Source organism: Ixodes scapularis, unplaced genomic scaffold (genome assembly GCF_016920785.2).
Source record: "Ixodes scapularis isolate PalLabHiFi unplaced genomic scaffold, ASM1692078v2 PGA_scaffold2__306_contigs__length_199485367, whole genome shotgun sequence".
Taxonomy (NCBI): Eukaryota; Metazoa; Arthropoda; class Arachnida; order Ixodida; family Ixodidae; genus Ixodes; species Ixodes scapularis.
The window spans coordinates 18,470,968-18,487,328 of NW_024609857.1; the positions used below are offsets into that span (position 1 = coordinate 18,470,968).

The 16,361-nt window shown below is 43.0% G+C and overlaps 1 protein-coding gene across 1 annotated transcript; it reads right to left on the reverse strand.

The window, feature by feature from the left end:
• Positions 1-372: 372 nt before the first annotated feature.
• LOC115309421 (indolethylamine N-methyltransferase-like) lies at positions 373-6,540 on the reverse strand. Its single transcript, XM_040218908.3, has 3 exons — positions 5,670-6,540; positions 3,129-3,336; positions 373-914 (listed from the first exon to the last, which is right to left on the reverse strand). The coding sequence occupies exons 1-3, from the start codon at positions 5,803-5,805 to the stop codon at positions 491-493; spliced, it is 768 nt and encodes a 255-aa protein (XP_040074842.1). The 5' UTR covers positions 5,806-6,540; the 3' UTR covers positions 373-490.
• Positions 6,541-16,361: the final 9,821 nt, after the last annotated feature.

Below are 16,361 nucleotides of genomic sequence, written 5' to 3' on the forward strand. Positions count from 1 at the left end.
AAACATACCAATTTAATATCGTTGCACCGTCCCTTTAAGATGTGCGTGTTTCTACGGTGAGAAGAGTGTTTAAAAACTTGAAAGCTGGGATATTCATTCCCAAAGTGCAAGTGTGCCAGTGGGCTCCTAAGATTTACATGCGCCTCCTCCAACAGCTGCACTCGGCGCACATCGCCGTTCTCAATTTACAGGTGCAACCTATCATAAACACGAACGGAAGTACATTGCCCTGCTATTTAGTCCACTGCGCTACACTTTTTTTGCACAGGTGCAGGCTTGTGCAGGTAAATGGAAATAGCCCAGTGTCTCCTAACACTAGAGAATGGCAGACTTGTTTCGTCGCTTCCATCGACGAGATCCAGATTGATCACATTTCAGGCATCATTAAACATTTATTTCTGTTTTGTCGAACGTTGTGGTACGGAGGGGTGTGTAGCAACTGTCAATGGAACCACGCCGGACAGAGCAACGCATGGCGGCCTAACCCGACTTAAGGTTTGCGGGCTGCCAGAATAAACGCGAATGCGCCAGCGTTCCCAGCAATCTCGGTGTTTTTGGTACGGTATAGTTTTAATTGAAAGCCGGCATCGGTCACTGCTTCTTTAATCACATCTTCGGTGACGTTCGCCATTATAAAGTTGGCGTTTCCCATAAAGTAACTCTTCAGACCACCCAAACCGCCGAGAAGGAACAAGCCGCCGGGTTTGACGAGTGATCCAACGTTCTTGACAACACTTCGGAAGGATTCGTGGTCCGCCGTGGCACCTTCCAGGCAGTTGCAGGAAAGAACGACGTCGAAGGTTTCTCTGTGTTCTTCGGGGAGCACTCCAGGTTCCAGGACATTGCAGGGAACCACCTTCCGGATGGAGGAACGCGTGCGCTCCATTATGTCCGACGCCCCCTTCTTGACGTCGCTGTAAAGCAGAATAAGAACGTGGCAATGGATTTGCATGTTGTTACGATGCCTGATATTGGGCGTTGATGCTCGCGGACATATTGAAACTTTCTGGACTTAGGTGATTTGTTTATGGTAATATTAATAATACTACTTTTTTGTTTAGACGATGAGAGGTTAATAAGTCACAATTGACTTCTGATTTCTCAACTGTAGATTTGAAACATATATAGTAATTAAGTACCACGGCTAGCATGAGGACGTTCTTGTGCATCACGCAGTTGTGATGCACAAAAGCACGCCAGTGCGATACTCATTCATATCAGAACTGGCAAGGGCGGGAATTTAACAGCATTTTTCAAGCTTTCTCTAGTTCCTTAAGCACGAATGTCGTCAATAGGCGTCTCCGGCACTTTTCGAGGTATCTTTCTTGCCAGAGGGTCGTCTTCAATAAGGGAATGTGCGATTATATTGCAGGAACGAACATATTTATGTATAGCTTCGAAACTCCTAATATGTGCTTCAAGCACAGCCTACACTATCGTCTTGTTTGACAGAAATTAAAAGTTTGTTCGAAGAAAGTAAATTCAAACATAATTATGGCTTAATAAGCCCTATTATTCAGAATTTAGCAACCGGTGTTGTGTCGCTGGAACTTATCGTTGCATATTTCTTCTTATAAGTTAGCTGCAGGAAACTCATTTGGATTACGCTCCCGGAAGAAATGTTCGCACGTAAAAAGAATATTTTGCATCGTACATTAAAGACGATCTTAGATTCCACGTCAAATATTCTCCCAAAGTGAAGACAAATTACTTTATGAGAAAGCTATTAAAAATACTGCAAAAGGTTTATCCTCAACCTTGCTACATGTTGTTCTGACACACCCGATGGTATCGGCAGTATATCTGACACGATACCGCTTTTACATTCACCCCACACGTTCACTGCAACAGCGAAGAGACAAGTAATTAAATTGTAGGGCAGAAAAATAATATAGCTGTTATTTCGCAGGGTGGTGCCGCCATTGTTCATCCCAACAACGCGCCGGAGTTAACCAATATCTGGAGCACAAACCGTGCTCCGGGTATTGTAAGCGTTGGAAGCCATCTCTCACCACACGAATCGGCCACAAGTCGATTATTCGTCGTTGGATGTAGATTTATCAATTGCAAACGATTCAGTCACCCAGTGATTACGTTTAATTTGTGAGCGACAATCAACCGTCTGGACAAACCTGTTCGGCTCAATATTAAATCAACAAGCAATTTGACGGTGAAATCAAAAAAATAACATTTACCTTTACACTTCCCATTATTCTGACTGACGCAGAATGCTTAGTGTGTTCCAAGTCAAGCTGTTTGAATCTGCTCGAAACTGTCTCGCTCGTTTTTTCCATTTCATTTCTAGTTATTTCTTGTTAGGAATATCTACACAAAGATGCGGCGCACTTTCCGTCAACCGGCTTTGTCCAAAGTACTATGGTAAGACAAAATGTTTGCGACTGACCAATGAGGAGCCACCGCGGCTGCTCTTGATGGCAGCCACAACGTTTTGTGCTATCCTGCAGTAAGTGGCGTGATCTTTTACGTTGTCCATTCTATGGGCCACGTTGTCACGTTGATTGTGCAACCGTGACCACGTGACGTCATGTGATAATGAGAAATAACGTCACGGCACCAGTTTAAATGACACGATGCCTCGCGACATAATAGATTTATGTCACGTGGCGTCACGTAAATATATGGTTTGTAAGATATCATAATCTATAATGATTACTTGCTCAAGGTGCCTCAGGTATACCTTCGTGCTAACGTGACCCCACATAACACCTGCCTAGCCTAGAAAAACATATTATCTTGCGGAAACAAACAGCTGTGTTCACACTCATCCTATTAGCTCAACTGGTCAGGTGAAGAGTAAGAAACAACAGAGCCTGAGGTTCTTAGTGCGATTCCTGAAGAGGCACAAAGTGTTTCTCCAGAGAAGCCTGGTGGAACCACAATGGGACTATAATTTCTTTACGTTTTATATCGTTGATCGTGGAAAATAACCCTAAGATGCCCTCTTTGTTATTAAATTCTCATCAAAAGTTTTCTTTTTTTCGATTTCAGTGCGGACGTATTTCTGGCTCGCTACCCCCATGTGTTTCATGAATCGACGTGCAGTAAGAATTATTGATACCCCTAAGCGTCTCATAGTTTTTTTTTTCTTGTTTTTCTGATCTATGTACCTATAGCCTTCCAAGGCAGCGACTTGCTCGGCACGGTATGTCCAATCGATGGCATCTTCGCTTTTGCTCAGCCACTTCTCCAGCTCCTTCCTGTTGTCTTCGACCAAGTCACTGAGCACGATGTCCTTGTATCGATTAGAGGACATGAAAGAATACCAGACCAACGGTCCGACGCCTACTTCCAGCAGTGTCTTGCCCTGAGCCAAATCTGTGGAAGGCACATGAAGAGTTACACACTGGTCCAGATTAACTCTGAACACACACTGATTTAAAAATAATTCGTAATCGTTTGAAAAATGCACCCCCAAGTTCTAGTATCCTCTATTTTGCGGTTAGCATTCCTGTATCTTCAGACTCGTTATATTTCTCAGGATAGGCACTGGGCAATTCGCGCAATCCAAATTCGCTACAGGAAATAGGTTTTCGCTCCTTTCACTTTGTCGAGAGCTATCGCTGACGTGACCAGGGAAAAGTTGGGGATTCTATCGAATCTTCGTTTGAATGGAGTGTGAACTATCACAAATAGATTGTGTCGTTTCCGCCTGGTGTATTTCAGCTTTTAGTAGGCAAACTAACGAAAACGTTTTAATATACTCGTCGTTTTTTCCTACAACGCATGTTGTGCTTATAGAATTGACGCTCGACCGCGATTCGGTCTTGCCCTGTAATGCAATATTGATTAAAAAAACTAAATGGGTGCTACGGGATGAGAATTGTCACCTGTGTGCACAGCTTGAATCGGAGGTTAAGCTGGCAAGAGCGATAAGGGATGATTCTCTCCGCCCTCCGCCGGCTGCTATAACGGCACCATTTTCACAATCAATTTCGGTGTGAAACCGTGTACAAGGGTGACAATTCTCGTCCCGTAGCGTCCACAACAATTTTTGCATCAAACTCCCGGTATTAAGCTCCAGCGTCAATTCCCCATTTACATTATGTGGCTCAAAATTTAAAATAAAAAAGAGGAAACAGTTAATTGGTGAAATATCTTAAAGGTAAAATAAATATCCAGTTAAAAAAATGTATATGATCACATAAGATAATTTAAGAGCATTAGGAACCTCGTAAAACCTATAACTTCTTGCATTCTGTGGCATGATTCTTAGATGTACTCATATGATAGTATTTGATCATGTGCATTTATTGGACCGATCGCTTTTTTGGAGCAATATTATGCACAAATAATTAAGCATTTTGACTCTTTCTGTCGACCCCTATAGCACACAAGTTGTCCCAAGGACTAAAAAAGAGTAACAGAAGTTCCCTTTCTATTTAATGATATATCGACTAGAAAACACTCTCCTTAAAAAGCGCAACACTAGTGCGAAAAAGAGATGGCCTGTTTTTGTTATTTTTTTCGAATAGAAAGATTGACATAAACCTAGTGGCTTGCTGGTAATTGCTCACGGAAGGCACGAACCCAAAAATCGATTATGCGTTTGCAGGAACAGGGTCGCGCAATAAATGCGCGATACTTTCCACGTGAACACAACATGGGCGCCTTTACATTTTGTATTTTACTTTGAAGAGATAACTGCGAGCTACACATGCACACGTGACTTAAATACAGTGACTAGAAACCGTTACTTGCTACTCCCTCAAAAATTAACTAAGTAAATTACTGGTTATCGCGATTAAAACGGAACACTTTACTTCAACTTGTGTGTAAAGTGGCATCTTCTCGCCACTTTGAATCTGTCGTTTTTTATTAAGCAGTAGCTGTGTCGTCGTTAATATTTCCTTAATTTTAATGCGTTCACTCAGGTGACTAAACTGACGTACATGGTGGACACCTTTCTATGGTCTATCTATAGTTCCCATGTTCAAATTACCGGCACAAGGTGAGGTCGTTTACAAGTTGCATCTACAAATGTTAAACATCTAACAAAAAGGGAGTAAAAAAAGTCGTTCGTTAAAAAGCACATTCTTTACTGGATGAAAGGATTGTGAATATTCTTGGAGCGTGTGGAACGCAACGCCTTGCACAGATTTATCGCAATATCAAGACGGTTCGCTTGCGAAGCATAACCAACACGCCGATGGGTTCTGTTTTAGCCTCATCCGTTACAGCTCTTTGGCCTGAATTCGAAAATATGCATGGGAATGGTAAGATTACAGGGGCTAATAATTGTGATCAATGCAAAAGTTTACAAAGAATTAGGAAGTATTTACCTAAAGAGTAACATTTTATTTGGTATGACCTACAAGTCCCACGTTCGCAGATACTATCCTCGGAAATATTACGTTGCTTCAATATAGTGAGCAGAAATTAAAATTTTGGAAACGTGGTCTATTTAATGTCACGAGTTGCGCATATGATCGGATGAAATCAAAGTATGGGACAGCACAGCCGACAACTACCCCTGCGTTACAAATCTTAGGCTTGCCTAAATCGATGAGGAATCTCACGCGTATGCTTTGTATAGTGTTTCTTTCCGCTCACATGTTTTAAACATCCGTGTTTTAATTGATCTTTTGACTCCGGATATGCATATATAAAACAGAGGAGGCTCAGTCTTCAGAACATTGAGCACAACTTACCTGATTGAAAAATGCGGTGAAGCTCTTCTTGGTGAAAACTATTACCCGGCCCATTCTTCAGGGCCGCATAAGTTCTGCCCACGAAATTTTCTTTGAAAGTATCGATAAGGGCTTGAGATTCAACGCTTCCCAACATGACCAATGAGCAATTCCTGCAAAATAGGATTTCTGCAGTGAAAATGTGAACTTGCCGACGTAGATAACTTGGACATTAATATAAAAAAAGTTCCGTTGCAAAATTGCTACTCAATCTCCTCCTACCACATTTACACATATAGTTTTTACTGTGTGTAGGTGCTTTCGGTAGCGGGGCAAGGACATAATCATAAGACACTCTTTTACAAGTCATACTTTGCGCGAATACCGCTTCGAACGAATCCCTGTCGCTAATCACTTGGGAAAAAACCCATTTTTTTTCCACCACACGCAATCGTAGGTGCAGAAAAAAATTAAAGAAAAACGAGCAGCGTTAACCTTTCCAACTCGCATCAAGAACAAGCGGCCACATGATCTGGAGTTGATTATATGACGAAAGTGTTGATCATACCAACGCGCTGGGGTTGGCAAGGCAAGGACACACGCTCAGTTCCATACATTGTTATGGTTCACCTCTTGTCCTAATTGCAGCGATTGGACACGGGCCAATCGATTATCACCAGCCCAAATCGAGTGCTCACTCAATGCTCAAGTCCAATCTATGAGCCGCATTCAAGTATCGTCAGGGGAGGATACTGCGATCCCTCAGTTACGTCATTGAGTTTCGCAAAGGAGAGGTTGAATGGAAACGTTCGCTTTTGTCATGTAAATTACACCGCAACAAAAGACTTTCTCTGTCAGTGGCGTTGCGTGCGAGTATCCTTCTGTAGGACTAGTGCCTGTACGCTCGTGTAAAGGAAAAAAAAACACAAAAAAAAAACATTACAAGTGAATATTGTGTCACCGCTACTTTAACTGTCCCATGGAGCGAAGCCGGCGTTGTCTGTAGCAACAAAGAACGGCACCTAAGTTCCCATTGGCTGAGCGAAACGGCACCTAAAGTTTCATTGGCCAGAAGCACAGCATCCCAGATGCTTCTTCACAAAAGCCGGCGGGGCGCTAAAATGTAAAAGCGGACGCGCCTCAGAAATAAAACACAAAGAAAAGGACAGCAACGCAGATGCATCGTCATGGATGCCGTGGAGCCGGCGGGGGTGCCGAGCCTGCGCAGTGGGGTGCGTGATGTCACCGTCGGAGCGTCGTGTGAGTGAGCAAGACGTGGCGCGCTGCTTGTAGGAATGCGCTGCGTGTAGAAATGCTTTAACTTGCCTACATATGTTTTGTAGGAACGCTTTTGTTCTTACACGAACACGTGTAGGAAAGCTTTCGCGTTCCTACACGTAAGAAGTCTTAAGTGCCTTTTTTTAAAGTTTAATATGTCTTGTTTGAATGTATATCTTTAAGAAACGAAGCCATTACTTTCAAAGTATACTTTCTCACGGCGGCTGATTCGGCTAATCTTTTCTGTTATTATGTAATTTTAGGCCTTACAAAATTTTAAACATAAAATTCTTCTTGCTATATGGAAATTGGACCCACAACGGTACTCACCTAAGATCAGAAGGTAACGAAGCTGATTAAATGCTACGCGTGTATCTGGTGATTTGTGCTAATGAGGGCCGAGTCTGCTGCACTTCGTCGAGCACAGACCCTTTTAATGTGGCAGCTTCTGATTATGAACTGCTCTGAAACATCTGCTACTTTGCTCAAAGCGTTTCACTGTTCGAGCGGGCGTCGTTATGATATTTGTCATGACAATCGACTCGTGGAAAATCGTAAATCCCTTCGCACATTTGGCAGATAGGAACGGCATGTTTTATTGCCACAAGTGCACTTTTAGCGCCGGAAATTCTGTTTTATTTTCGTTATTTTAAAGCGCCTCATCTCTTTTCTCGTCCACATGCTCCGTATCACATGTCATATGATGCACCCTGGAACACTTGCGCAAGAAGTAGGCCGAAATACGCATGAAGAGTGAAAATTGAAGTACATGCGTGTTTAAGATAAATTTCAATAACACGACGCGCGCAACAATCTAGAGCATGCATTCAAACAAAACCGTGTCTGTCATTTTATCACAAATGTTCAAGTGTCAAGGCCCGAAGATGTGTGAGGGGTTTTCAATCATCGACCTGCTGGGTGTTTACTATTTAACTCATTCATTTGTTCAGTCGTTGATATTATTTTTACCTAATCGGGCCCCAGAGTGCGAAATTACGGAAGAGGGGGTGTAAAAATCTCGCAGAAGTTCGAAAAATCATAAGATGCAAGATTGATAAGAAACAAGATTTTGCGAGTGATCTCTCTGCAGTAGTAAACCTAAAACGTTCCAAATCTATAAGTGCTTCTTATAAATCGTGCACTAAAAAAAAAATTGTCTTTGAAAGGTTTTTTGTCGCCCCAAGAACTCTTTCCCCTCCTAAAGTACTGTTTTGCTTCAAACAGTGTCGCCCCCTGGCGCGCCAGAAAGGCAACCGGGCGATGAAGAACGTTTGAGTAAAAAAAGTTCTTCATAACGTGTTTTTTGTTTTTTGTTTGTTTGTTTTGCAGCAGCTTCGATTTCTGGTGAGTTCTCGTTGCATACCCTCGATTAGTAATTGTCACAGAAGTTCTATAGCCATGAAGTGGCGAATATAATAAAAATAAGATGCTCTTGTTACTTTATTTATTACCGAAATCCTTTTCAAATTTAATACTTGACAGAAGCGCATCGTTGTTTCTGTATGTTGCACATTAATATCAGGGAGGAAAAATATACAAGCCACGCAGCGCAGTATGCACGGCAAGGTAACACTAAAATATCAATGTTGCACGAATTATAAATTGTTTAATTACGTCAGAGCTTCGTAATTACCTCGTTTGTGGTGTGCAAGCGACGTCAATATATAATTCATGTCCTAGGGGAACGTGATGGCCAACAAGTCATCGCGATGTACAGGGCAAGCGCGAGATCGACACCGCTTAAAAGCAAATTTAGGCGCGATATAAACCATACGTCAAATCTTCCGTGAAGACCTACGCACAGAGGTTCGAGAATGCAACACAACACACATTTGGCAGGGATGGTACGCGTAGCAGACCCTACAAAAAACTCGGCTAAATGTCGAATGATAGAGAACGCTCCTACCTCTATTTTAACCGAACGCTAAGACACAGGTCTGGCAGTCGAGACTCTCCGGAGGTTGCTGCAAAATGTCGAAACACACGCCACACGTCTTTAATCGCCGCCGCCGACTGCCGTTGCGACCCGAAACGGACCCCACGGTCTGCGCCCGCTCACCCAAAGCATATACGACGGGCTCGTTCGAGAGCTTCCCTGGATTCCCCGGTACGCGACCAACCTGATCACGTGAGTGCGGAAACCAGTCACACATCTTATTTGAACCATAGAGTTATTATAATCTACGCTAGAGGTTCAAGTGGCGCTAGTGTGCTGACGCAAATTGAAGCAGACAGCAACCAGTCCAAAATTGACTTCCGGTAATGCATTTCTATGGGAAAAAGTGAGTGCATTTTCTCCGTGCGCTCGATCATAAGAGCAAATATCCCGAATAATTCGTACGTGCTAGGTAGCTTGGAACATTTCTCAGTCAGGCCGACAAAATAATTGGTCAGTTACTGCGTTTTGCTTTCAAAATCATCGCATTAAAACGGTGCTAATACGGCTTCGTACGTATATTTATGTGCACTGTCGGACACTCTTAGCGCGAACACGACGTCGGCGCGTTTCAGCATGAGGGATATACGTGCCAAACCAGCGAAGAAGGCGGGAAGAACTACGCAGTAACACTGTATCAGTAAATACCTGTGCATGTACGATCAAAATAAGTTGAAGGCCACGTAATATATTCCGATTTAAATAAGTTCCGCTTTCTTCTTTCCGCTGTGCGAAGATGCTGGTTCTACGTTCAAAATATCACCCGCGCGCTCGAAATCATTGAGAACAAGTGTCCGATAAAAGTTGCCCGGCAGAGAAAACAACACGAAGAGACACCTTTCATAGCCCACATAATTTATTCCCTACGTTTTGAATGTTTTTATCCGCTCATGCACGACGGGGTCATTTTCATATAGTGACAGAGCTGTCATATTCTCAATATATAAGCGCCACCGGAATGCTGGCGAACTTTGAACACACTCTTTATTTCTTTCGAATGTAATTTTGCTTTGAATCGTCGCTTGTTTTTTCAGGTGCTGCGGAACACACGTTTAGGATTGAAATGTAGCGAAGTTAAACATTGTTCACTCATGAAGAAAAATGCGCTAACTAAAGTAATTACGCTCTTACAATGTTAATCAAGGTACATAGGGTACTATTCGGTACGACTCAAATAACCAAAGTGTTTCGTGTTATTTTCCGATGAAGAGACAAAATGCACGCACGTTTTCCCATAGGAATGCACAGGAACACCGCAAAAGTAGGCTGGTGCTGTCTGCTTCAATTTGCGTCACGGAAGTCGCATAAACACTAGCTTCAGTTGAACCTCTAGCGTACATTATAATACCTCTATGATTCGAACCAAGACTTGCCCGAAAATTGTAGACAAAAACTTCTGAAGATATGATGCTATATTTTGTACCTTTTTGTATTAACTTTTATTTTGAACTATTGACGGCTAACGAATCAAATATTTGTGAAATGAAAAGAATGACGTCACGGAGCAGCGCTTTGACTTTGAAGCCGTTAAAATAGAAGCGGTTGCGTCTATAATGGTTGCGTGGTTGCGTTGCGCGCGAAGGAGTGCCGGTGCGCTGCGCCGTTGGCACCGTTGGCCGCGTGAGATTCTGTGAAGAAAGTAACCGCGGCCAACAATTCGGGGTTCGGTGTTTAGTGTTTCGACCTGGTTCTGTCGGCGGCATTCAATGGATGTGATCGCGGTGCGAGAACATGCAGATGTGTCTAGATGGAAGCTCCAGGACGTGTCAGATGGGTTGACAAAGCAAAACCTTGGAGACTTTACCCTGATATTCGAAGGTAAGCAGACTGCTCCGTCCTCTTTCTTTGTGTTGGTTGGCGGCGTCAAATTCGTCTCGTTTTTTTCAGTTTCCAAGAATAGGAAGCGCCGGTGACGCCGGTAACGGCGGCTGATCTGGGTCTCGATGGCGCTATCCTCCCATGTGCACGCGAATAATTTCTATGATACTTGTGGTGCAGTGTGGATATTTGGACATGTTTTGTGAGCGAGGAAGTGCTTCCCGGTATTTCGGCGTTTGGTGAGATTTCTCGCTGTTTGTGCGATTTCAGCATGAGCGGATACGAGTGTTCAAAGTGTTCGCGATGCTACCATAGTGGGAGTAATTTGAAGCCGCGTTTGCATGAATGCGACTTAGTCGCATCGAATCCAGTTGTCGCATTCAATGCGGTCATGTAAACGGCATAATGTGCAAAGAAAGCGCGTCGCATTCAAGTCGCTAAACAAAAATGGATCGAGATGGCGAGTGCGCACTGATTCAGCCCATGTAAACGGAGGTCGCATCGAATTTTGGAACGGCGGGGATTATGGGAAGGCGCTCGACGAGTGAACGGCTGAGAACATGGCGGCGGTCAACCTCGTCGGCGGCGCGTAGAGCGGTCCCGTATGGTCGCCCGCAATTTTTTCCGGAGAACAAACGCGAGCCTTTATTGTCATCATAAGTAAGCAGAATATAGCAGAGCTGCTCTGTGAGGGCGGCCCCCGTCCAAGCCTTGCGAAGTACGACTGCGCGTCCGAAGGACTCCCAAAGGCTTCGGCGCAAGCACGAACGACACCGAGAGCTCCGAGCACTGTAGAGCACTGCATGGTAGCACAGAACGAGCAGCTCCTACCTCGGTGCCGTTCCTGGCTGCGCAGGAGCCTTTAGGACTCGGTGTCCGGTTGGTCCGGTCGCGATCGGCGAGGTCTTGCGCGGCGGAGCGTGGAGGCGTTCTCAAAGCGTGCGCACACACGTCGCCTCTGGTCCAGAGTGACCCGGCGGCCCAGCCTGGAGCCCTAAACGCTTGGGTTTTGATGTTTCTTCCGTCTCGTAAGTTCTTCCACAGTACCAAAGACAGCGGGCACGTTCTTTACGTTCACTGAACGCGTCGAAAGGCCTCCACGTGCGATGCACCGGAAAACGTGGTGCGGCTGGTGCCAGAACTGCATGACTTCGAGCTTTGACACGGCGGGGCGCCACCTTTGTGTAGGGCTTGGTACGCATTCATGTAAACGCTGCCGCTTCGGCTTCGGTCGAAGAACGAGTGGAGTCGATGCGCTGAAGTCGCTTTCATGTAAACGAGGCTTGATAAATCATGTCCAGATAGCTCATGGGGACCCGGACTTTAATTACGTTTGGAAGTTGGGTTAGTTCTCTCCGTCTGGACGATATTTTACCGCATATGAGAGATTCAGGAAGCACATGAAACGTAAACATGTCGAGGGAGGATCTGTGGACCAGAAAATGGGAAGCAGTGTGAGGGTGGTGCATGCCACCGCTCCATGATTGCCCCCCCCCCCCCATTCTTTACTTTCTTTGAACTATATATATGTGTACACCATGAGATTAAAAAGGTACAAAAATGTGGAATAACTTCTGTCATTAACATTTATCACATATATGTATGATATATACTGTATGCGCAATATTTTATCTCCTTTTATGCCGAAGAGGTTGATGGGAAGACGTTACTAAACTTGTCGGTGAGGATGATTGAGCAGTTGCTCCCTGCTATGAAACTGCGAGTCAAACTGCTAAAACTGATTGAACAGCTAAAAGGAGACATAAAAAGGATAGGGCACATTACCCAATAGGAAATTTGCATTCTATTTGTGAAATTCAAGATGCATTAACTACAATGTTATCTTTTAGCTTGCCTGGATCCTTCAATGTGGCTCGTGCTAGTAACACAGCAGCCTCAGTTTGGTTTATAGAAGTTGTGAGGAATGTATGGCCACAAAGATATACTCTCCCAGAATTTCCCCCGCTACTGTTACAGAGGCTCAGTGAAGAGTGAACTGTTTCTTCAACCACAGCGAAATGAAGCACGAACGAAGATGGTCGCTACGTTGACAAACGACATTCTGAGCGAAACTCCGTAAGCAGCAGCATTTGAAGTCCTCACTTATATATCTTAAAGTAGAGGCTAACGTTTGTTGGTTTTTTTCCAGAACGCCAAGTCGGTCTTAGCTAGATGATGTCATGCGTGCTTTCTAAGCCGCATACCCCTTCCTGGCCGACTCTACTGGACGCTGCGTAAGATTTAAAAGAACTTGTTTTCATTCTGACAATTGAAATGCTTGTACCGAAGTTCATTATCTGCATAGTAACAGGCTTGCTACTCATCACTGTCACTGTAGAACTCGTTGCGACACAGCCTTATTAACAAAATGAAAAAGAAAATGTTGAAAAAGGAAAGTTCAGAAAAACAAGGAAAACTATGGCAGAGGTTGTGGGCAAAAGAGAAAGGGAGAACGCCAACGCAGTGACTGGGTTCGAAAATACAAAATGAATATGGTAAGTTTGTTATAACCTGGTTCTGATACAATTAGAAGAAATAAACTAACCTGGAAGCGGGAACTGTTCTCAAATAGTTATTCAGCTAAATGTAGTTATGTAATCTGCACCATATGCTTCAAAGTGCTTAGCCTGTTACATTTTGCCAAAATGAGAGGAATCTTTATACAGTTTTCATTTGCCCGACCAGAGGAACGGTTAGCATGTTTGAGAATAACCTTACCAAATTTGGCTTGATTGTTTTTAAAAGGCATATTTATTGTTCGCATGCAGATTCTTGTTATGAAGTCTTAAATATATGACATTAATATTCACAATCAAATGACGAAATCTCTGTTTTATTATAACCTTTACAACTGCAACAAGACATCACTTTGAGTATTCAGACTGTTCTTATTTTGACATCATTTTAGTGGTACATACTGTTTGCTTCACATTTGATTCCGTACCTAAAACAACCATTCACAGCAGCTCATACTGCTGTGAATGGTTCAACATTCATTTACAGCAGTTCATCATTACTCAAACTCTTGTTGCCATGTATGGTGCTTCTATGTGCAACTAAACAGATAGTGCTTTGTTCGAGAGAATCAAACTTGTCAAGCAATTCATGTTAACGAAAGGTTGCACAGGAGTGGGAGGGCAAAGTAGATATAGTGTTTTAGTTGAGCATGCCATCACATTTACCGCATGATAATATTCACAGTATTAAGAATAAAGATGAACTTTGTGCTTACATGCCAAGACATGTTTTAGCTGCTCCTAAACGGGCTTTTGGCTACTCCTAAATGACTTTTGACTACTCTAAGAGGTGCTCCAAATTGACTCGAATGAATCACATTGCTGTAAATGTAATCTGTAAAAGTCACAGTTGCATGGCTTGTCAGATGTATCAAATACACTCTGGTTGTCTCTCGGTTAAATCTCTTTTGTTTCGATGAACTGCCTTACTATCGCTAAAGGATAGAGTGCATATAACTTGATATATTTGGACCCGTGCACCCACTGTTTAAATGACAATTTTTTACCTAACATAAAATAAGCCTTGCTAGAGTTCATCTGGTACACAACTTTGTTCTTCAAATCTCATATTGTGTGCATGGCACTAACTTTTTTTTTCAGGTTAAACATATGACGTAGGAGAATGTATCAACAACATTGCAGACCACGTAGAGATTATGGCTGCTGAATGCTCCAAGGCTGCACCAAATGTGAAGCTCCTACTTAAAATGATGGCACAGACGTCACAGGCAAGGAGGGTAGCCATCGCTGGCAAGACCACCACTAATGTTATTTAGCTGTACCGGCCCTCTGCATTCCCGAAGTGGTAATTTCAACGCCTTTCCTACTAAACTTTCAAAGCAAGAGACAACCTGAATGGTGCATCAGTTTTGTTTGGTTTTGAGTTACTTCCAACCCAAAAAGGGTACTTATTGACTTGGGCACTGTCTAAATTCAGCTAAGAACCGCGTTTGCAGCTGCCTACTTGCAGTGCCGTTGTGCTCTTTGTCTGGGTTTAACAGCTGTTTATGCTATGCGCATGGGCAGTGTGTGGTTGGAGAGGGGCATCATGAGAAGGAAGGGGCAAGAAATCTTGTTTTGCTGCAGTTCCCTTTTTTCTGCTTCTACACCTGGGTGGTTGCCTCGCCCACCTCGTCGCCCAGATAACATTTTTATCTATAAAGCATACCTCAACAAGAAAGGGTTTAGAAGTTTTTCCAAGTCAGTTTTTGTTTTCTTTTGTTAGCGGTCATATATTAGGTGTGAGCTCGGTAATGTGCCACATATGAAATCAGACATCTAAGACGTTGCCTCCATTTTCTAAAGGCCAAATTTTCAGTATCTCATAGAAGTCCTCTAGGGGATTTACAAGCAGTTGAATATATTTGATCTCATCAAAGCTAGAGCTTGATGGGCTTTTAAACTCACATTTGTAATATTTTCCACAGTAGGGTGTAACTTTAACGCTGGTTGGCCTTAAATAATAATGCCTTGCTCTGTTAACCAAGCCGAGAAAAAAATACCTTCCAGCTGCTACAGGAGCTGGATCTCATGAAGGGGACCAGCAGCATTTCAAGTGTACAAGCAAAAACGGAACAGGTAGCGGATGGCCCACTTTAGCGGATAATGAAGTTTCACCCTTCCGAGTACATTCGACAACTGAAGGGGTTTGAAGAAACCTGTCCAGGGAGTGCCAAGCTGCAAGGTGCAACTCTTTTCTTAAGGTTAAAACTTACCGATTTCAAAAATGCCTGAAAGTGATTCATGAGGTTTTTGTGTATATTTTGTTTCTATGTATTGTTACCTGGCGTATATATTATATTCCCTTGACTTGATAATACATTTTCAGTTGCAAGTTAGCGCTGTTTGCTGCTCTTTCTCCAGTGTTTTTCCTTGTGTGCACTATTCCCACCGTTTAAGGTGTTAAAATTTCTCAAATAACTATTTACCGAGGCAGCGTTATAAAGTAGAAACTTCCCCCCAAAATTGTAATTGAGAAAGGAGCTCTCGGTAAACAACTTTCTTTTATTCCTCCAGGGTCTTACGGCGGCCATCTTGAAAAGTTAGGTTTTGGTGTTCATTTGCTTATAGATATATGAGAGGTACTAAAAGTGGCAAATTGGAAACAATTTATAGTTTTCAAAGGCTAAAATCAACAATCTGCTTTGAAAGGAGATCCTAGGTCTTTAGGAATGTTTTTACCTCAGTGCTCATGAATTTCGGTAGTATGAATAGTTTTGTTTCGATTACATTTTGCACACAGTCATTGCACACTGTTTGAAAGTCGTCGGAGTTACATTTTGAACACTCGTTGCAGACTCTTTGAAGGCCCTCGGAGTTCCAGGAAAAGTTAATTCAAAAGTTTTCCAATATGTATAATGAATCTGAACTATGACGTTCCACTAGGCCGTGTTTTATTTGATCTGTAATATAGGCAGAGAAGCATTCTACTCATGTGCTAATGTTCAATCCAGTCATGTTCAATAAACGTCAGTATGTTGTTTTTTTTGTGAACCGCTGTATCTTCCCTTCATTTCACTATTGACAGGTTCGACTTGCAGGGTATCTCTTTTGCTTCTCCTACCTGTATTGCCTATACCTCATACTTAGTCTTGACAAGAGTAAAGACAATGAATGTCTACCTGAATACCCATCCAAGCCAGCGGTTCTGCAGTAGAGGTGGTA

Excerpts from the sequence above, each read along its gene's own strand:
- LOC115309421 (XM_040218908.3), bottom strand. The coding sequence starts at position 5,805 with ATGTTGGGAAGCGTTGAATCTCAAGCCCTTATCGATACTTTCAAAGAA. Across the intron at positions 3,337-5,669 it reads TCACCGCATTTTTCAATCAG|ATTTGGCTCAGGGCAAGACA; the intron begins GTAAGTTGTGCT and ends TGCCTTCCACAG. Across the intron at positions 915-3,128 it reads GCTGCCTTGGAAGGCTATAG|CGACGTCAAGAAGGGGGCGT; the intron begins GTACATAGATCA and ends TCTGCTTTACAG.